This window comes from Empidonax traillii, unplaced genomic scaffold (genome assembly GCF_003031625.1).
Source record: "Empidonax traillii isolate 1590-97213 ecotype Southwest subspecies unplaced genomic scaffold, ASM303162v1 scaffold40:size2234952, whole genome shotgun sequence".
NCBI lineage: Eukaryota > Metazoa > Chordata > Aves > Passeriformes > Tyrannidae > Empidonax > Empidonax traillii.
In genome coordinates, this window is record NW_020955233.1 from 2,129,657 (window position 1) to 2,150,777 (window position 21,121).

The 21,121-nt window shown below is 43.3% G+C and overlaps 2 protein-coding genes across 5 annotated transcripts in view; one reads left to right on the forward strand and one right to left on the reverse strand.

Annotated features, from left to right (window-relative positions):
- Positions 1-903: 903 nt before the first annotated feature.
- IWS1 (IWS1, SUPT6H interacting protein) lies at positions 904-20,743 on the reverse strand. 4 transcript variants are annotated; one of them, XM_027878387.1, is made up of 16 exons: positions 16,486-16,606; positions 16,018-16,133; positions 14,130-14,191; positions 13,992-14,046; positions 9,740-10,373; positions 8,972-9,170; positions 8,678-8,735; positions 8,275-8,375; positions 7,500-7,650; positions 6,124-6,206; positions 5,705-5,834; positions 4,926-5,043; positions 4,100-4,211; positions 3,833-3,889; positions 3,537-3,648; positions 904-1,309 (listed from the first exon to the last, which is right to left on the reverse strand). In XM_027878387.1, exons 1-16 carry the CDS (start codon positions 16,517-16,519, stop codon positions 1,178-1,180), a joined length of 2,154 nt encoding a protein of 717 aa, XP_027734188.1. In that variant the 5' UTR covers positions 16,520-16,606; the 3' UTR covers positions 904-1,177. The 4 variants fall into 4 exon arrangements, with proteins under 4 accessions (XP_027734188.1, XP_027734186.1, XP_027734185.1 ...); XM_027878385.1 differs by lacking the exons at positions 13,992-14,046; positions 14,130-14,191 and adding an exon at positions 2,818-2,975; XM_027878384.1 differs by lacking the exons at positions 13,992-14,046; positions 14,130-14,191.
- MYO7B (myosin VIIB) overlaps positions 18,866-21,121 on the forward strand; it is a 50,941-nt gene continuing 48,685 nt past the window's right edge. Inside the window, exon 1 of the mRNA XM_027878380.1 lies at positions 18,866-19,304. The gene's annotated coding sequence lies outside the window, so the exon portion shown is untranslated. The remainder of the gene's footprint in view (positions 19,305-21,121) is intronic.

Genomic DNA, 21,121 nt, shown 5'->3' on the forward strand with positions numbered 1-21,121 from the left:
TCACAGTTGCACTCACCACTCTGGCAGTAAGGCAGGCCCTGGCTTTCAATAAATTTTGGACTAAAAATGGAAAAAGGTTTCAGCATGCTAAAATCATAGCCCTGAGGTGGTTACTGCAGCATGCACATACCTGGGCAGAGTAGGTGAAGTGTCAGAGCAGAAGCCATCTCGTGCCCCAGCCAGCACAGGCATCCTCCCTGTTCTTGCTTTGTGTCCCAGCACTGAGCTCTGTCACTGTCACTGCCTCCAGTCCCACAGGGACACCTTTATAACATGTGACTGTCCACACACCTGCATTCACCCATTGCCAGTGCCAGCAGTAACTCAGTCAAACACCACCATCCCCACCTCAAAGAATTCCCAGAATTACAGAACACACATTACCAGCAAACAGGCTCTGCTCCTCTGGAAGGAAGGCGACTTTCTTACCGAAGAAATTCCAACTGCCAGTTGTCTGTGCAAGGAGGAGAGTCCTCTTCTTGTAGGCAAGCTCAGCAGAGACAGCCATTTGTGGAGGTAAAGGCAAAGAAGCAACATGACCAGATGCTGCTCTGCTGTTGTTCTGTAGCAGCAGGGACAAAGAAATAGCAGCATTATCCCCCCTAAGAGACAGGAACCTTCTCCTTCCCACTGGTTAAACAAACCTTTTGCAAAGTCACTAGTGAGCTACAGAAACATTTTAGCTGGAAACTCCTGTAATTTTTAGTGGTTGGCCTGCTGGGCTTTCCTGACCTTTACATCAGTCTTCATGAACAATAAAACCCTTTGTGTGGATAATGGTCAATATTTCTACTCAAAAGCAATACATGTAAATCTCCAAAGACATAATAATTGATAAATAAACCACTGCTTTTCCACATCCAAGGTGGTCTGTGCATGCCTTGCCCTGAGTAATCAAGCAGCCCAAAAAAACAGAAGATGTTTTATTGTCTAAAGTGTTGCAATACAACAAATACATGATCTGTACAATGGACATGATAGGGCCAGTTTAAATACAATCAGGAGAAAGAAGTCTTCATATTCACAGTCCTCAGAAACATCTTCTACCAGAACCTGAACCAACAGTTTAAAGATTCACTAAAAAAAACCCAAACAAGTTGTAAAAAATTTAAAGGTTTCCAAAGAGTCTGTGGGTACACTGTCTTACAGCAGAGCTCATGGGGTATTCTGTGAAGGGTCACAATGGCATCTTATTACCCTCAATGCTGATTTTCACTGCATGGGCCGATCTGCTTTTTTTCCTGATATCTGTGAATTTCCGCATCTGTTTGTCCAGTCGACTCACCCCTTTCTTAGAGGTTCCCTGGAACTTAAAAAATAAAACTAATAATTACCACTGAAAAAAAAGCAGACGTCCCAGAGGTCCAAGGCAAGCGGCGCATGCGAGGTCACAGCTGGCTCTGGCTGGTGAATCTGCTCTGCCCCGAGGACAGCATGGCCCGTGTGGAGGCAGAGGGCACTCAGCCATCACCCCCTTTGCTGGGTACAGTGTGGAAGTTTTCTATCTACTGGTTGGAGGTGTGCCAGAACCACAGTGCACAGGTGTCACCCACAAGGGTTTCCTGGGGGAGCTCAGACACGGATACACCGTGACTGAGGCTGACACAGCATTTCCAAACTGCCATTTATTTTAAAGGTCATGGATTAGTCCTTATAAAGCAAGAGATTATTGGGAAAAGTGTGCAGGGAGAAGCCAGAGAAATGCTAAGCTGACCATACGAGCTCTTAGAAGTTACTGCATTTCATCTCTGTATTCGAACTGCGAGGGAAAAGCAGGCAGTGCAGCAGTTGTTCTGCCCAGATTAAATACAGTGATGTTGTAACAAAACATCACCGAAGACAGACAGCAAGGACCTTCCAAGCCACAGCCCGTACTTCCTAGAAGGCAATTTCCCCTAACTAGGTAACAGAAACAGTAAACGATGGAACCACCACACCTTTAAGTTTAGGAGAAACAGAGATATCCAAAACATGCTACATAGTATCTGACAAAACACATCCTAGAAACTTGTTCCCATTGCTGAGGAAGGTGCTCCTGACACACTGATTTTAAATAAACTTTATTCATAAAACTGTTCACTATTCATTGAAATTATAGTTGAAGTTTCACAGTGATTTTTAAGAAAATATTTTTTTAAAAACAAATAAATATGAAGCTTAAACTCAATAGTTGTCTATCACTTGTGCTCACCTCTTCCTGTCACTGTTAGCTTGTGGCAGCCCTGCTCACAGCACTGAAATGCAGACCAGGAATTGTCACAACTCCCACACTGATGCACGTTCTCCCACCCCACACTCACAGTGGGGGGTTTCTTCCCCTGGTCTCATTGTCTGCCTCCCATCAACCACTCCTGAAGTCTCTTCACACTATCACATCACTCTACTTCCTTGAAAGAGGTGTGAAAAACACCTCCCTGTGCCCCCCTCAAAGATCAGCCACAGACACTGGTGTGCAGTGACACGAGGCTCTGTACCAAGGGCTAAGAATTCCCATGTGTCGGCTCAGGTAAACCTGGAAAACCCAGTTGTGTCAGAACAGCACTCAAAACCACAGGTGGTGCAAAGCTGGTTCTGAGCACAGGTGTTTTCACTGGACACGTGTCATTTGGGTACCCTGAAGCTGTGCAGGCAGGTGTTAGTTAGGTGCTACAGCCTGTTTTCTCCTGTACAAGCTGCCTTGTAGGTCACGGTACAGACACGAGAGAATACAAGGAGAGTTTTCCAGGTTTAGGTTAGGGTGTACACACTGCTGTCCTGCATGTGCAAACTGCCAACAGCTGAAGCACATGCACTGTTCACACCTCCCTCGAGGGATACCTCTCCAACTTGGGAAGGCAGTGGCATGGCTACAGGGGCATCCTGTTGCCTTCAATGCTGAACTTGATGGCCCGATGCACTTTGCTGAGTCGTTTCTGTTCAGCAAACCGTCTCTTGTGCTTTTCCAAGCGACTAATACCTCTCTTAATAGTCCCGGGCTAGAAACAACATCTCAATTAATGCACAGAAGGAGAGAGAACAGCAGCAAGCACAGCAATTGTTACTTCTTCCATTTACACAAACTCTACCACGAACGCCCCTTTTTAAATGAAACTGTACAAGGTAGGTGGATGAACCACAGAAAGCAACACAAAGGCCTCCACTGAAGCCATTCAAGTTTACCAAAACCTCAAAGGTTTCCCAAACTGGAATATTATCAGAACATGATAATGTTCTGGGGAGAGATATAAAAATATCAGTGCAGTGACTCAGGTACTGAACTGCAGGTTTAGGTCAAAATGCTCTAAAGGAAGAGGCCTGTGGTCAGATTCTCAGCCAAGAGAGAAACTCTAGAACAGTTATCTCAAAAATCTCTTTTTGTTAGAGAAGCAATGAAACCTGAGTGAAAGCATCTGATGAGCTTAGAACAGCCCACCTGACAGACTGTCTACTCCCATTAGAAGAGCCCCTTAAAAGAACTGCCCTGCTGTGCAGTAACCACGGCAATAGTGACAGATCCCCAGGCTTAGGACAGTCACCAGGAGAGTGGCAGTGCTTACCCTGGAGGACTCCATCTCCACGTTCCACTTTGGCCTGACCACGTAGTCCTTGTTGGAGGGCATGGGCACCCTCGCACGGGCACAGAACCCGGGGTCCCCGGGCCTCAGAGCCCTGCAGAAACAAAGGATGGGACTTATGGACAAATCTTATCCAGAAAGAACTACGGCAATTAGTGTGTTCTCCTCTGAAACGCACTGCATACCACTGCCTCTAAAACCTCTACACAGTTTCCATACTGGTAGTATCACCAAAATACTTAAAGCAATTTAAAAAAAAAATAAAAATCCCAACTTACTTTTCCTCTCCAGTTAGCACTTTCTCCAGGTCCCTGCGGGGAGTCTGACCACCAGAGCTGCACGAAAAACAGGTGTTTTTAGGCAGAAAAAGGCAGAAATTTAAAAAAAAAAAGAAAAAACACAAACCAAACCAAAACACCAAAAAGTGTGGTAAAAGGAAAGAGAGGTCGTAACTTCCTATCCTTTTATTTCCTTAATATTTACACAACATTTTTCTTGATGGAATCCTAGAAGAAGGATTTTGTGTTTCTGCCTGCTACTCCTACCTGCTCAGTTTCCTTCGATGAGGCATCTGTTCCAAATCTCTCTGTTCCCTCTCTTCTCTGGTCATGCCTTTGTAGTTTGAGGTAAGGCCAAAGATGGGTCGAGACCATTCATCTATTAAGAAAGTAATTGGTTAACACAACAGCCAGGCCTCTGAAGTTTCTCTCAAACCATTCTGGTGATCCAAGTACAGCTTTTAAAGTTTACGGCAAGTATTTGTGCTTCCTTTCAACCAACCAAATGATTTGAGCCCTTAATACTTCCTGGAAATCCAGCCCTGGGGACAGTGTTGCTGTTCCTGCTCTTTTGGAATCCCTCTGAGCTCTCAGAATACTCAGTGTCAGGAGCTCCTGCACATCAAGATGCTGTTTTAGAAATGTGCAGAAGAGTTCCTAAAGAATGCCAGTTCATCTCAGTCTGCAGCCCCTCCAGATGGAATGCACTCCATATGGAGTACAGCTGGTTGAGTAGTACGCTTTCAGTCAGCCAAGTCCTCTCTAAAGTCCATGAAATAAACAGTTCTCTGGCAGCACCTTCCTGCCTTTGCAGCACATACATGAGGGTCTGGACAACAAGAGGGGACTGGGGCAAATAAATGCCATCTGATTTAGGACTAGAATGAAATAAACAGGGCAAGGTGAATGCTGAACTTCATGTAACCGTGTTTGTTAAGAGCTCTACAAAGTGATGGAACAGATCAGTGAGGTTCCTGCGTGGCAGAATTAATTCCACTACAGACAACAGCAAAAAGTGTGCAGTAGAGACTGATACAGAGATTCCATTCTGAGTGGAATCTCAGCAACACAAGGTGAAGGCAGGTCCACGTACTGATCAGTTTCCCTGCCATGTCCTTGTTCGGTCTCGACTCTTTGGGGTGTTTGTAGAGATACATCACAGCCCGGCCAATCCCACTGTGCTTCAGCGTCTCTTGGCTCACGCTGGGCAGCTGCAGCGTAGGAAGAGTCAGAAAACAGCAAGAAATTATGTCTGAACATTATTGGCATCACTGAACTTCACAAAAAGACCAAAACTCACCTTCACAATAAGCTCAAAAAATTAATCTCATTGTCCCACTAGAAATTGTTTACAGTGTCAAACACCAAAAACCAGAATTTGCTTTAACGTTCTTGGGTTCATACACAAAATGAAGTACGTTTCCAGAACTTTTCACTCCAACTGCTCTTTAGCTCCCACTACCCCAAACTGAGTTACTCCCTTCAAAGCATTCATTCTATAAAAATAACAAGTTAGGAGGCAAAAGCACTCAGGCAATCAGCTTGGCTACAGACACTGACAGCCTACACAGAGTGTGATGGGCCTTCCTGGGCACAAAAGAGAACAGACCAGGAGAGAAAAAACTTCAGGGAAACGTAGCAAATGACTCTTCACTGAACTTTGCATGTAAACCTGAAACAGGCAGGCAGGGCCAAACCATCTGAATTCTTTTCTACAAACCCATCTGTTCTGCAGTTTGCTTCCCTGGGTGTTTCACTGCACAGCCCATTGGGAGCAGCTGCAGTTCATTTATCACCAAACATTTCCTTAAAGAACGTGACCATAAAACCATGGAGATGCCATGAATCAAATATTAAAAGTCAGTTCCAAACCTCTTGCAGGATCTTCAGGAGCTCCTCCCGTATCTTTAGTGCTGGCAGACTTCGGTCTGGAAGAGGAGAAAGCCACTCTTTGATGGCAGACATTACACCACTATCGATGAAAGTTTCTTTGAGGTCCTGCCTAGAAAGTTTAAAGAGAAGCCCCAGAGTTATGTAATATAAAAAAATCTTAAGATGTGATGTGTTCCTTAAGCCAAATAGTGCATACTTGAGTTTGTTTCATGTTAAATTAACAGGCAAAATTACATATAAAAGTTTAGGTTTTTGAGGTCACCTAGCTTCAACATCTACTTGGAAGAATAAGAAGTGCTTTACTGCACATTCTGTAGAGCTGCTGTATCACTCCATGAAATCTAACAAATTCTGAATATTCCCCAAGGTTATAATTAACCAGAAGAATAACAACTCACTTTTTAAGATGCATAACTACAGTTGGTAGCAAAGTTAATTTCTTTAGTGCTGGTTTCTTTTGTGTATTCAGCTGTCGATCCTCCTGTAGGGAGTTGAAGAATCAGCAGAAGTTAATCACACGTTAGTCAACATTTTCCTCAAAAGCATCACATTAAGAGTGCCCCCCTAAATTTACATTTTTTTTCCCACTTCATGACTTTGGACTGCAATAACTGGAGGTCTGCAGAGTCCTCCACGCTACGCAGAGATAACCTCAACACCTTAGTTAGTAAAACCTCACCTGAAAAACAGAACAGCAGGAAGGGAGAACACCTATATTCACTTCAGCTGTGGGTTTTAAAATTACTTTCATCCAAGGCATTACTGCCACTATCTGTTCAGTACTTGGCTCTCATATCTGAAACACCCACTGCAATTGCTGTGGTAATTCCTTTCCACTCATCTGAATCCACTGAAGTCTCTTTCTGTACAATGTTTTTTTTATTGCAGGGAAGGAGAATCTTCTGAGTTTCTTCCCCTCTTCATGCTCCAGTATTTCAAACTGTACCGCCCCATTTGAGACATCTGGCTGTCATCTTGTCCAAGAAAGACTTTCTTGTCAAGACCAAGGAAGTCTGAGTTATCTCCCATATTGCTTTCTCACTCTCCCTGTCTCCCTGAACTCATTATCCTTCTAATCTTGTTCCCAGGAAGATGTTTTTGTTATTGCTATTTATGAACTTCCTCTTTCTCAGGTTCTTATATGCCCCCCAAATCGATTTTAATGTGTTTCATTGTGCTGTTTGTTCATTTGATTGCTACTCAACAAAATAACAGAAGACAGGTACCTGACAGATAGCAAGACCCCAGTAAATCTTGCACAGTAACATATTAAACATTTCTCCTTGACAGTGGTAGGTTGCCAAGGCAGAACTTCCCACGATTCTGTTGCTCTGTCATTTACCACAGCACTGCTACTCAGTTTAGAAAAGGGGTCTTCTCAGGAAAAAATAACCAAAGTACAATATAAGCCAGTAATTATAAAGTGAAATTAATGCACTGTCCCTTTCTCAGTGTTTGATACACTGGTATATAGTTTATAGAGCATGTATATATATATATATATATCCTTTACATGGAACAGCTGATCTCAGCTGAGCAAATTTGAGCAATTAACTAATTTTAATTTTTTAAATTAGTATTCTCTCAAAATTTCAACAGAATAAGTGTTTTAATTCAGAACAGTAAAATAACTTTTAAACAGTTATATGGATATTGAAAGCTTTCAATGCATACAGATCATTCCTCCTAAATACAGGCCGGACTTTTGTACCTTACTGACCACATTGTTTTCCCTTAGAATGGAGCTGAATTTTAAGGAGCCTGGGGAACTCACCTCAGCAGCTTCATTCATCTTGACAATCATGGCACTGACCACATCATCTGCGTCACTGATGAAGGTTCCCCCGTCGCGGTTCCGCCGGCGCTTGCCACTCATGCTCTTCTTCCGCTGCAGCATCATGTCAAAATCTGACATGAAGTCCATGCTGAAATACGAGAGAGTTGGATGATTTTGTGTTTCCACCATGTACAAACACTACGTCTCAAGGTCCCCGTGAGATAATTAGTTATCCTCAGTATGCAAAATGGAAAATTAGTCAAGGGCTCCAATGGCTCCAAGATGCCCTTGGCCCTGCTGCAACAGCCAACATGTGCACACATGTAATATTCAGGGTTCAAAATGTCCTCAGGCTGTCACTGCAGCTGAGAAACATTTAGCTTTCCTGCACCTGCCATACACTGCTCTGGTGCTACTGGAGCAGTCAGAAAGGAAACTGAAAACATGCTGATGGCAAGTCTTGCACCAGCAGAGAAAACACACCTATGACCCCAGTGCTGAACTGCTAATGCTTGTTTGATTAGAAATTGATTTCACTGAGGTTCTGATGTGAGCTACGAAATCCCGTTCTCTGAAGCAACAGGACAAGTAACCTGCTATGGACTGCCACTGACCAAACTGCACAAGCTGGGACAGACCTTGTCCTAGTTCAGGAGAACACTGCAGAAATACAGTCCAGGCCTTTCTAAGCTAAGAATTCCAGCCAGTCTTTGGAGAAGTCCTTTCACCAAAATCTTGCATTAACAAATGAGTATGTAACACACTGACTTACTGCTTCCCTCTTTTGATGTTATCGTCAGAGTCTGATTCATCTGCTGTCTCCTTCGTGTCTCCATCACCTTTCTCTTCCTCCAGATCCTCCTGGTTAAAACCCTGATGGGTAAAGACAGTGCAACTCAGTTTATGGATTAAGACTGAACATCCACTCAGGCACCTGACACACCGACACTCAAAAAGCTTCATGCAAGTCTGCAGAGGGTCTAGAAAGAAGAGCAATTCCACCTGACTGTCAGACCAACATCTCTCCCAGCAGAAGAGCTGTAAATATTATTTAACCCCAAGACTACCCCACAGTGAATTCAGCAGATACAAAGCTGATCTTGTACAGCATAAGCATTTCCCCCTTCAAGATCAGATCTAGTAAGTGAATAGGAGACATCCACAATAACACTTACTGTAAATTCCTCCTCTTCCTCATCACCAGATTCTCCAAATATATCTGCAATCAGGTTCCTGTGGAGGTAACAGCAACATTTAGCTACCTGGATGGCAATAGTGAGATGTGCCTTTTCTGCAAGATCTCCAACAACTGATCCCCCTTTTTCTCTGCCTCCTACTACTGACCTTCCTGTTCACACCACCAATGAAGGTGCACAGTCATTCTCTGGTTGAGATTCATCCATTCTCCATTCAACATCACTCCCACTACCTGCCACCCTAAAAGAATTCATAATCCCAGAAGCACTTACTCTTGTTCATTTCCAGATTCACTGTCACTGCCAAACAGATCTTTCTCTTCTTTCTTCTTCCCAGCATTCTCTTTTCTTTCTTCTTCTTCTTCCTCTTCACTATCCGACACAATGTTTTTCTTCCTTTTGTCAGACTTCTCTGAAGCAGCATCACTATCTGATTCTTCCACATCAGAAAGGATTCGTACCTTTTTTGCAGCTGCCAGCAGAGAGGAGCATTACTACATGTCCCAGTAACAGAGGACACAACTGGTACTCTCAAAAAACTACTCCCTGACTAGTTCTCCTACACAAAATCATTGCCATTTCTTAAAGGCATATCAATTCTAAACTCTCTTTAATTAAAATCAGCAACTGGATCTACCTATCTATCCGTAAAAGATCCAAATCTATCCATAAAAAAAAAATTGTAATTTCAAATCTGACTCTCACCCCCAGTACATGATAATAAAAAAAAAAATCCACAGGAAAAAGACTAGAGAGAGAGAGAGCAACAAAGTAGAGAAATAAACTATCATGACAACCAAAGCCAATATAAAGCAAAGACCACTACTGTCTTCTCTTCTGTTACACCTACTTATTATTCAGAAGTATTAGATAGATGTTCACACAGTGAAGCAGTCAGACCAACAGCCTCTACAAATGCAGTTTTGCTCTGAAACCAAACCTGATTTATGGTTTCTCACTTAGATGCTTTATGCACCCGAACACAGTGAATTTGCTTCCACACCGCTGCCTGTCACAGCATTTTACAGTATAGCTCCTTACGTGTTTTCTCGCTGTCATCCTCACTGTCAGACAGTATGGCTGTTTTCCTCTTCACTGTCTTCTCCTCCTCTTTCTCATCTTCATCACTGTCCGATATTTTACGTCTCGTAGGAGCTTCATCTTCACTGTCAGAGCCCTGAAATCCTTCCCGTGCATTCTCATTATCTGAGTGATGAGAGTCATTCTGCACCTCCTCCTTCCTGTCCTCCCCATCGCTCTCCTCAGACTCTATCTGTTTGTGCCTGGCGACATCCTCGCTCTCCGAGTCGCTGCCCGGCTGCTTCTGGAGCTCCTCGCTCTCCGAGTCGCTGCCAGGCTGCTTGTGTGATTCCTCGTTCTCAAAATCACTGCTGGGATCCCGGGGAGGTTCTCCATTATCAGAGTCACTCGCTCGATGATTTAAGGCCTCCTCGTTTTCAGAGTCACTTAAGTGCCGGTTTGGATGGTCCTCAGTCTCAGAGTCACTGTCTTTGCCTCCATGAGCTGCTTCGTTGTCTGAATCACTGACATTGTGATTTGGAGGCTCCTCGTTATCTGAATCACTGTCCTTTTGCCTTGGGATGTCTTCATTTTCAGAGTCTGTCATATGAGGCTCTCCCACTTGCCCATCATCTTCTCCATCGCTGTGTTCATTCTGAAACAGAAAAACAATCTCAGGCAACTAAGCAAAAACACCTTAAAAAGTACAGAAAAGATGTTCTGAATTTTGCTTGTCCTTCCTCCAAGATATTGCAAACTAAAATACTTTCTACACAGAAATAATTAGACAATTTGCACCAAATAGTATCAAATACTTCAGATCAAGAAAAACATTAAGGTATCAATAGATGTATGTCTACTCTGCAGTTCAATCTTCTTTTCGAACTGGTACCAGAATTTAAAAAACACTTAAACATGTCCAAGAGGGGTGCAGTTCCTCAAGGGTAAAGGTACCTTTATTTTAAGAGGTCGGGCATTCAAAATGGTTTAGTTCAAATCCTCTGTAACAAAGCAAGAAACTACCTTGCACTTGTCATTTTATTTTCCTAAAGATCTCAAGCAGATATTTTCTGCATGAAATACATTTTACTGAAGCTGCACGTGCATAATGCTTCAAGTGAAGCTTAAGAGAGCTCGTGCCTGTTCCTTCTTTGCCCAGGAAACCTATTTAAGAACAAGTCATGACCAAAAGCCTACCATAACCTGGGAATAAAGTTTTAGTCAGACCTTTCAGAGTATTATTGTTAGCAAGTTTTGTGTTTCAATGTGTAGGAATGTAAGAACAGATGTGACACTCATCTCCCTTAAGCTGACAGCTCCCATGCTTATCCACACACACTGGAGATAAACCCCACACAGACACCCATCTGAGAACTTGAGAACTGAAACACAATCCTTTGTCTTTTCTACACAGCACAAAGTACTGAGCCACGGGGTTCCATTTTTGGAAGAACCTTTCACAAGCCACCTTGTCAAGTCTAACTACTGACAACACTGCCTTTTATCTTTCCTACAACATCTAATTTCTACTTGGAAAAAAATCTCCCTTGCATTTACCTGAGAATCCGAATTAGGCTCTTGGACACTCAATCCATTAACCCAGCACACCCCTCACAGCCACTGTCACCATAATCCTCTTTTCAGCTGAAAACAACAATATTGTACTAGGAACTTCTCTTCTGCACCAAACTCAACTCCTCAGGGCTGATTTTGTCCCAGCTATGAACTCCTTCCACTTGGAGAAAACTGAGTTTTTATTGTCCTCTTTAAGACCTGTATGTCCCGTGGTTTCCAACTCTTTTTTGTCTGTAAGTTAATTTCCCTGGAAACAGACTTTCTGTCTACTTTTATTTTCTGCAGTCATTCAACTCTCAAGTTCAGAGCCATACAAAATAATGCAGGTGTAGCTATCCTAAAACAAACAACACTACTAATCTTCAAAATGCATGATTCAGGAGGAGTTCTAAATAAAACTAATTTTAATTGCTTTTAGGAACTACTCCCTCCAGTACTATTCCAAGTGGCAAACAGCACTGCTTTTTAAGACTGGACCTTATGCCTTTATTCCCTCGGCTTGCACTTGACAAAGATCTTCTGAATTACTGCAAAGTGACTAACAAAGTTACTGCACAGTGAAAAAACCCCAGGGCTGTGCAATTTTAAAACATGCACTTCAAATACCACTTCACCATTTCCATGTGACTTAATGCTAACTACAAACAGCTGCTGGGACAATCTGAGTTGTTTCTCTTGCTCCTTGTTCCTGTCTCTACAGCGAGGCATCTTCTGGATCCTGCTGGTATTATCCAGTACTTCTCTTTTCTCCTCACAGCAAGGAAACATGGTTCTGTTAAAACCTGAATTTGGAATTTTAAATAATTAAATAAGAAGACTAAGAAGTTACAGAACTGAGGATGACCATACACACTCAATTCTCAGCTTGTTACAGGATTTTATTTACAACTTTTATTCCCTTACCAAAAAACCACTTTGACTGCTCTCTCCTGCTTAGTATCTCCCACATAAACCAACCACAGGTATATGTGACAGATTTTCCCTGACTATTACATGAGATTAAAGAAAATTGCAGCTGGAAATAGAACAGGAAACTCAAGATTTCACAGCAGTTACAGATAAAGTCACTAAGAAGTACTGAAATGCAGAGATTTACACTAAAATTGGTGTCTATAGTAACAAAAATTCTTTAATCCTTGTTTGCCTACTATTTAATTTTGGTGGGTTTGTCTGTCTTCCCTCAATGTCAGATGGTGAATGCTGAATAGTACTGATACTTACGTAAGCAGAAATAAGACACTTTGCTACACAAACCCAAAGAAATTAATTCAAATACCCTTGTTAAAGCTATTAGGCTCATCACCTTCCTTACTGCCAGTTCAGAGGTTCCTTGTGAAAAACTAAACAAAACTAAAAGCAACTGGAATCAGTAAAGATTCTTGACATTTCTAAGGTCAGAAGTGTGGCTGCAGGTTACATAACCACCTGTTCAGATTAAATTACTAAATCACAAAGACTTTGTAAGAAGACATTATAATCACAGAGCACTGTTACTGAAGCACTTGAGACAGCGAACACACAGTGGTTGCAGCAGCGAAGCCACACCTGAGGTAACAGGGGTGTCCCTGCCCTCGCTGGGCTCACCGGCACCACCTGCTCCAGCCCTGCCTGTGGGAGGCTCCCCAAGAAAGGCTACCCCAAGCAGCACCCCCTCTACCAGCGAGCTCAGCAAGCCCTGCAGAGATGAGACAGCCTCAGACCCAGCACCTCCTGGAGCAGAGCTGAGCCCCAGCACAGCCAGGCCCTGCCCACAGCCAGCAGTGCAAAAGGCTCCTGCAGACAATTAACCACTCGGAATATTTTGGAATAGAACTGATATCAAAAGTGCATGCATCTTCACAGTAAAATGGCTAAATGCGACTGGATGTGTTTGATAGGCTTCTCCTCTCATGTTTTAATTTACTAGGTCGTCTCTAAAAAAGTGTTTTCAAAGAAATCAAGTACGTAATTTTGGAGTTTTCTAGTTTTCCTTTTCCAAATAATTAAAATAAAAGATCAGACATCCCCAAAATCAAGTAGGTCTCAGGTAACTGCTACTGCATTTTTCTCTAATTCCTTTACTTTCTTTTCTTCCTCCTCTTTATCTATAAACATTTTAATTGAGATGTCCTTAGTTTTGTTTTTTTAACTGAAAGAATTCTGTAACATGACGCTTTAGTACAGTATAGAATAAGGAATACATCAAAAATCAAATTTACAGTGTTATCCTTCTAAATAAAAAATTTCAGCCAGCAGGTAGTTTATTGGAGAAACATGCAGCCACTTTTAAGAGCTATTTCTTTGATAATTTGTTAAGTTCTACAAAATTGACCCATCCACTACAATCTCATGAATGCCAAGTGTTGAACTAAGACCTCCATAACCATCATAGGCAGATCAGCACGTTCCTCCTTTCTCAGGAGTGTCAGATATTTGTGTGTGTTTGTTAACAGTCACAGTCAAACCAGAACTCAATCCCTGGAACAGCAGCCACTTGGAAATGTAGAAGTTAAGTCATTACAGATTTCCATATAAGCCTGACTTGTACAAACACTGTAAACGTGATTTCAGATTCATTACTGTACTAAAACTATGTGTTATCCAGTTCTAATTGCCTAAAGCAGAATCAGTAAGGACATCAAGAAGAACATTTATAGATAAAGTAGGATTGGGGGAAGGAAAGCCAGAAAAGAATTGTGGAAAAGAAAAACCCACATACCTGAGACCTACATAAGTAATTCCTCAGGATTCCCCTTTTCTTTAAAGTTAAGAACCTGAAAGAGAAGTTTGAAATTTTAAAACTTCAGTTCTTTACATCTGAGTTCTAAATTAGAGACGAAATAGTAATTAAACAGACTTAACTGATGAGGCTGTCTCAAAGGTTTTATTACCTTCGAGTGTCATTCCTCCCACATGCTCCTAAACTTGATGGGAATTAAGAGAATGAGAGAATATTTAGGGTAAATAATATGACAGATAACTGAAAGCTACTCCTTTCAGAGAGAGCTGCTCCACATCATTGCCTTTGGAGTGCACAAAGAACTCCATGGAGGGAAAGCTAAGAATTAAGACTTAACAACAAAACAAAATATTCAGATGGTTGATTTGAAGTGAAGCAAATAAAGCATTAAAGCTTGAAGGTTCACATCTCTATTGGACAGAAACCTAGTTTAACTTGGATTTTTTTTTTTTTTTGAAGATGGATTTTCTGAAGTATTCCTAAGGAATATTCAACAGCTAGCAAGAACAGAGCCCTTAAAGTAACTCAGCACATGAAGAGGATCAGTTAACAGTAACAGGTACTTTCCAGTTACTTATATCTGAAAGAGACACGCTGTAGATTTTAACAATAGTCAACTATCTCTTCTTTTGGAGAGATTGCAAGTTACTTTGCCGCAGTAAGTAAAATTTAAATCTCCCGATCAAGCTTTTGTACACAGCAGAAAAGGTTTAATATTACTGTAGCAGCACCATGACTCTCCATGCAGTTGTTATTTTTCATTAAAGCAGAAGTACTAAAGCCCTCTGACAGACAGTTACTCCTCCCGTGCTCCCACAGTGGGAGGTGCTGCCTCACACCAAATCTGTTCTTCCACTGGGAATATCAACACCTTTCAAAAAGAACTAAACTCTAAATGTGGTTTACACTCAGGTTCAAATACATGGAAAGAACTTTCATTTTATCCAAATACAAAACCTTCATCTAGTCTCTAACTCAGAGAGAAGTATGAATTCAATAAAGGCCAGGAGGAAAAGAAAAGGACTGCAGTGGAGTCAAGCCTTCTGACACATCACCCTATGTCCCATTTTAAGCAACTTCTAAAATGTATAACACCGCAAACCTAATCAGAGTAAATCCTAATCTTTACATAAAATGCAACAAAATATGCAGAACACAAGAAACTTTGATTACAGGCTTTGGGAGTATCAAAAAGTTCTCCCTAACTTTGCTGTCAAAAGACATCAGTTCACAGGCCAAAACTATTCCTTCTTACTAAGACTTGATGTAGCTCAATTGTGAATCACAAAAAGTTCTTTAAAAATAATCTTAACTACCACACTGTCTTAGAAATCTAAAGGTAACCTTCACTTTTATCAGAACCTCTTCTCAACTAAAACAGTCAATCCACAAATGAAGTGACTCTCCCTCAGACACAACCCTGGACCAAAGGCTCTGCAGAGTGAACGCTTCTTCAAGTGAGAGCCTCTTCAGAGCAAGAATAGGTCCCATTTAACCTGCTCCACGTGCACCTTTAACCTGCTGTCTTGGGAACGACAAGGGCAAAATCAGCACAAAATAGGCCTGAGAGTCAGTGACCCCCTCTGAGATGCAAGCTGGGAGAGCACTGACTCTCTGGCACGGAAATCCACGTCTCCAAAACGTGTGGTTTTACATTACTGTGTGGAATTTCAGGTACACCTTCCAATTCCTCGTAATCCATGGCTCAGAATTTCAAACCCAAAAATGTTATCTTCGTGCAGTTGAGTATAACAATATCAAACTATTCAAGTTCAAAACAGTGCATGCCATTACAACAATTAAGAAGAATGAAAAAAGACCCTATTCTATAAACTGGTTTAGAGATTATCCAACTTTTTTTCTGGAGGTAAAGTTTTGCCAGATGGGACCCTTAAGAAGCGAATAAAACATGAATGTCTGGGTTAAGAGAGAATGCCTCTTCAAACAACAACAAAAGAGAACTGAGAGAATAGTAAACTTTATCTAGATAACGCTCCCGTAGTACCTCTGAGTGGTGCCCTACACTTCCGTTCTCCGATCCAGAATGCTGCTCATTTCCTTCATCTTCCACATCAGATCCTGAGTCTCGCTCGTCTTGCACTGGAGTAGCTCCTCCATCATCTATCCCAAGTTAAAAACAGAAAGTAAAACTCAATGACACCTCGCAGCGTTTAAATGAGCCGGCCGGGCTCCCGCTCTAACGCGGAGGGGAAACAACCTCAGGTCCGAACAAACCACCTCAGGCACCCCCGAAGAGTGCACAAAACCATCTATACCGTGCGGGCAGGGACTGACACACTGCCCAGACACGGGGCTGTTGAAGTCCCCGGCAGGGCCCCGCGCCGCTGCCCGACTGCTCCCCGCCGTAACACTCTGTGTCCACGGAGCCCGTGCCGGCCCCGCGCCCCTGCCTGACTGCTCCCCGCCGTAAGAGCGTGTGCCCACGGTGTCTGCGCCGGCCCCGCGCCCCTACCTGACTGCTCGCCGCCGTAGTAGTCGGTGTCCATGCCGGCCCGGGCTGGCGGCGGGCGCTGCCGCGGTCACTGCCCCAGCCCCGCCGCCTCACACAGGAACAAGATGGCGCCTCCCCGCCCAGCACCGCCCCCGCCCGCGCGCACTGCCGGCCGGATCTCGCGAGACTGCCCACTCAGGCGCTGCCGGGGCTGTGGGGCCTTCACAGCCGGACCCTCCCGGCCGGGTCATTGTCAAGCACAGCGGACTGAAAGCCTCTCTTTCGTCCCCCCGAAGTCTTTTTTTTTCCCCCCCATAGAATATCATTTGATTTCAGCTCGATAACTGAAGCGCTGGGGAAATCGAAGGAGCCTTTGAGGAGAAAAGGCTGTTTGTAGCCGCTGCGTTAGCGCGGGCAGCGCACAGCTGCGGTGTGACACGGCCGGGATCCCGACCGAGGGGTTTCCTTGGGGGAATTTCCAGGACCAAACCAACTCCTGACAGCGTTCATGGCTGCTCGAGCCCACAGCCCTGAGCTACACGGGAGATCCCAACGTCTCCCTTCCGCCAGACCAAGGAACGTCACCACAGTGATAAAGGGTGGGGGACCCACAGTGACATCTATAGAGTGGAATAGATTTTGCCATTTAAATAACAGGTAAATTTATCTGCTCCCTGCCAACCAAGTGAGCAAGATTAACGTGCATCTCCACAAGAAGGCAGCAGGGCAGAAGCAGGGCGCAGGCACACGCACACGAGTGGGCTCTGGAGGGGCAGTGGGGCCAGCAGTGTCCATGTCACCGCTGCCCAGGGAGGGACCACGGCCGGCCGTGCACAGGGAGGAATAGCTGTCCCAGCGAATTTAGGTCTGACTGTCCTCGCTGAAGCTGCAGTTCAATCTAGTTCATGTGTGGGTGGTTCCTCCAGATTTAGCCTTCAGGATCGTGAGGCTTCAGGATCGACTGAAAGTTCGCCCTGAGCTCCCAGGTGATGGTGACTTCCAGAGTAAACACAGGGCGGAACAATCCCCATCTTTTCCAGGGATTGTTGTGCTCTGTTTCAGTAACCCCCATCCTCTGAGCAGTGTTACTACTCAAGTATTTGGTACGCCCACGATATGCCAGTAGGGGATTACTGCTATCATTGATGCATCATCTCAAAATGGAAAGTCAAATAAATGCATACAGTGCTGGTCTCCTGCCTCTCAGTCTTCATTTTCTAGGGTACAGGTCAATGTGAGACATAGAAAACTGCTGGGTTTGTCATTTGGGCTATTTCTAAATGGCACTAATTTTTATAATCCTACATGCTATACTCTTGTTCAGGGACATCAGAATTTAATAAGTTGATAATTTGGGGCAAAATGAGTCTATTTCTTCTGTGCTAGAGGCACTTTAGAATGGATGGCAGGGAGGTTAAGCCATGATTAACCAACACACTCCAGCAGCCAGCACAGTTACAATGCAGGGAGTTCAGTGTACCAGGTTAAACACATCTGAAATCTCAGGATTGAGTTATTGCTCAGCATCTTCTACATCACCTCACTTAGAAGGAGAAATCAGCAGTGGAGTCAGATGTTTCTTGGATACCATCCTATATTCTTAGCAAAAATGCAGAAATTTTTTTTTCCCCCTGAAAGCAGGATACCTAAAATAAAATGTCTCTTTGCTTACAGCTCTGTAGGTCTTTTCCAGATAGCCCCCATTCCCTCAGGGATCCTCAGGACTACACTCTTGATGGTATCATGTGCTTTTTTTCCTGCTTCTATATGACTTTTACTGCTTTTAGGTCTCTGCATGGTGTGGTTTCATTTAGATCTTTTCTGGAAGGAGCAGGAACATGTGTTCTCAGTATGTGATGGGAGACCCCTGTCATTGCACTTGTCTGCCTTCCATAAAGAAAGGGAATAGCTTTATACAGCTGACTAAATAGAAGGCAGGATGACAACTTTGCAACACAACAAATAAAGTTTTCTGCAGAAAAAGCACTAAGGAAATAACCTGGGAGTAGTGTAACAGAAAATAATGGACAAGGGGAAGCATAAATAGAAACTAACAGAAAAAAAAAGGTTGAATAATGTGTACAAAGGTACACAGAAATTGTACCAAGGGGCCTAGAAAACACAGAAGTCTATTCCATCCTAAGGTCCCGTGCAGGATCAGAGTATGATGGTAGCCTGCCTGGGAAATTAGTCATTTATAAATATGTGTCATGTTCTGCAGTGATGGCAAGCCACTGTCCCAAATTCCAGCAGCGCTGAAGCTGCATTGATGAGTCAATAGAGATTTTATGCATTTAGTGAAAGTGAAAGAAGGCACAGAGGTTCCTTCCTAACAGTTACAAATTCCCATTTCTGAAAAAAAAACCCCTCCTAACCCCAAGCCACATGCACCACACAGCAGAGGGGGCACCTGTGTCTGAAATAACCTCACCTCAGCAATGCTGAATAACTGGGCCTCAGTCCTGACCCCCATTCTGCAGGTAACGCGTCTGTGCGCTCTGCTGTGCACACGCCTTTGTCCCTCATGAGCCAGAGCTTGGCAGACATCAGCCTGTAATGTACTCCTGTAATGCCATCCTGGCTGCTTCCCAAGAGGAAGGATGGAGTGACAGTCAGACCATAATGGGATTGCACAGTGGGGGAGAATGACCTGTCTTCTACCAAGCAGCGTAAGCAGCGCACACTTGGCGTGTGTGAAGGTGTGTAATGACACAGATCCCAGAGCCCTGCCAGTCTCTCTCCCTGTGCAACACCGTCAACTGGCTGGAATGAAATAAGCCTTTCCCTGAGGGACAGAATGCTCAAGAAAACCATGGGATGCACTTGGAAATCCTTTACTGGTATGTACTTCTTCTTTAGTTTGCTTTGTTCCCTGCACTGCACCTTTCAGAGTTAACAGACATCAGTGACTTAGAGCTACAAATCTGCTTAGAGAAAGGAAGGAGGTTAGTGTAGGCAGGAGGGCTGCTGAATGAACAGTTTAAATTGCAAATGGTTACATCCAATCCACCTCCCTTCAGAAACCTCAGAGAAATAACTAGTTTAACAAAAAATGATGTTTGGCATCTAGGACCTGGTGATGCAGAAACGACAAGACCACTTGGAATTAGCTGGAGAGAAAATATGAAAGGTAGTGCCATGTGCAAATTAAACCCTTTGATCCTGACATCAATCTCTTAATTAGGAAGCTGTCAGGAAGAGGTAGTTTTGTTAACACATGTCTATCCGGACAGACCTATTGCTTTGAACAACTGCAGCATTAAATTCACCAGGGATTATCCAGTTTTAATTTGGTGCACTTCTCAGTGCATTATTCATCATAAAATCATAGAATCCCAGAATGGTTTAAGTGTGAAGGCACCTTAAAGTTCATCTCGTTCCACCCTCTGCCATGGACAGGGACACCTGCTCATCTCTCACTAGGTACATGTGCTGTCCAGAGCATCTTGGCTGCTTTCCCTTGGTATATCAAGTCTCTACTCCTTCAGCTTTTGTTTTCTGGCCCTTGAATATGTCTAGACTGACCTGTGGAAATCAATCTCCCTTCCAGTATGTATTTCAGCTGTACAACGAGTTGTACTTCTCTTTCAGGCTTACCTCAGTTTCCCTATGTTTCCATCTCATACAGTTTCTACACTGTATGAGGACATAAATCCTGCACCTCTCTCTGAAATAGCACAGCGACGGTGCCTTGAGCACATGGGTTAACAGTGCAGATTATTTCAGCAGATATGTATCCTTTGCTGAAGGAATATGAAAGGCGCTTTTTTTCCTCTGCAGTCTAATTATACAAAAACTTTGGGTTTAGAACGTGCCTTGGTGTATAAAGGTATGTACTTTGATTCATTTGCCAATATTTGTCCTGCACCTAATAAAATCAGCACCTGGAATTTTGTTAATCACTACAGCACAGAGACTTCTAAAAATTGTACCAGAAATAAGTCTGATAAACAACTACTTTGAGGCAAAATCTTTGGGTGAGAATGATTTGCGCAGTTAGAAACTTGAAGAAAGCTCTCCTCTCTGCCTCTCTGAAAGTCTCTGAGCCTGGAAGGGCCTATGTTCTATTTCTGCACCTGTATTTTCACTGCTGCTGTAAAACTTAAATAAAAACTCAGGTAAGGAGACTGACATTAAAACACAAATATGTAAAGTGGACAAAACCACATTACTCCCAACTATTTACTGCCACACTTGAATGTTTACCTCTGATTTGGATATGGAGCTACAGCAGGAGCCCTGAGAATCTGACACAGGAGCTTTTTGTTGTTTTCCCCATCACACAGGGCAGCCACACTGAGCCTAGGAAACAAGAAAACAGGAGTTAAGCTATTACTTATACTAGCACATGTTCACACATCCACAATTATTGCACATTTTCATTTGCATGTTTAATAATGGGCACACAGACATAACCTTCTTCTGCACAGTGCCCTGGGGAAAGGTGACACAGCTGCTTAAAGGCAGATGGAAAAAAATCTCACCCTCACTGTTCGGCCTCGTATTTGGGTTGGAATGTGCCTGACTCCTGAGTTCTTGCTTTGGCTGGAGAAACCCTGTTATCTGCCTCTCTACAGATATACTACACTTCTGTTTCTTTCCCATACTGGAATTTAACCACATTTGCGAGATGAACACAGGATTACTGAGCGTACAT

Excerpts from the sequence above, each read along its gene's own strand:
- IWS1 (XM_027878387.1), bottom strand. The coding sequence starts at position 16,519 with ATGGACACCGACTACTACGGCGGCGAGCAGTCAG. Across the intron at positions 8,376-8,677 it reads AGGAAGAGGAGGAATTTACA|GGTTTTAACCAGGAGGATCT; the intron begins GTAAGTGTTATT and ends TTTACCCATCAG. Across the intron at positions 3,649-3,832 it reads GTGCTAACTGGAGAGGAAAA|GGCTCTGAGGCCCGGGGACC; the intron begins GTAAGTTGGGAT and ends TTGTTTCTGCAG.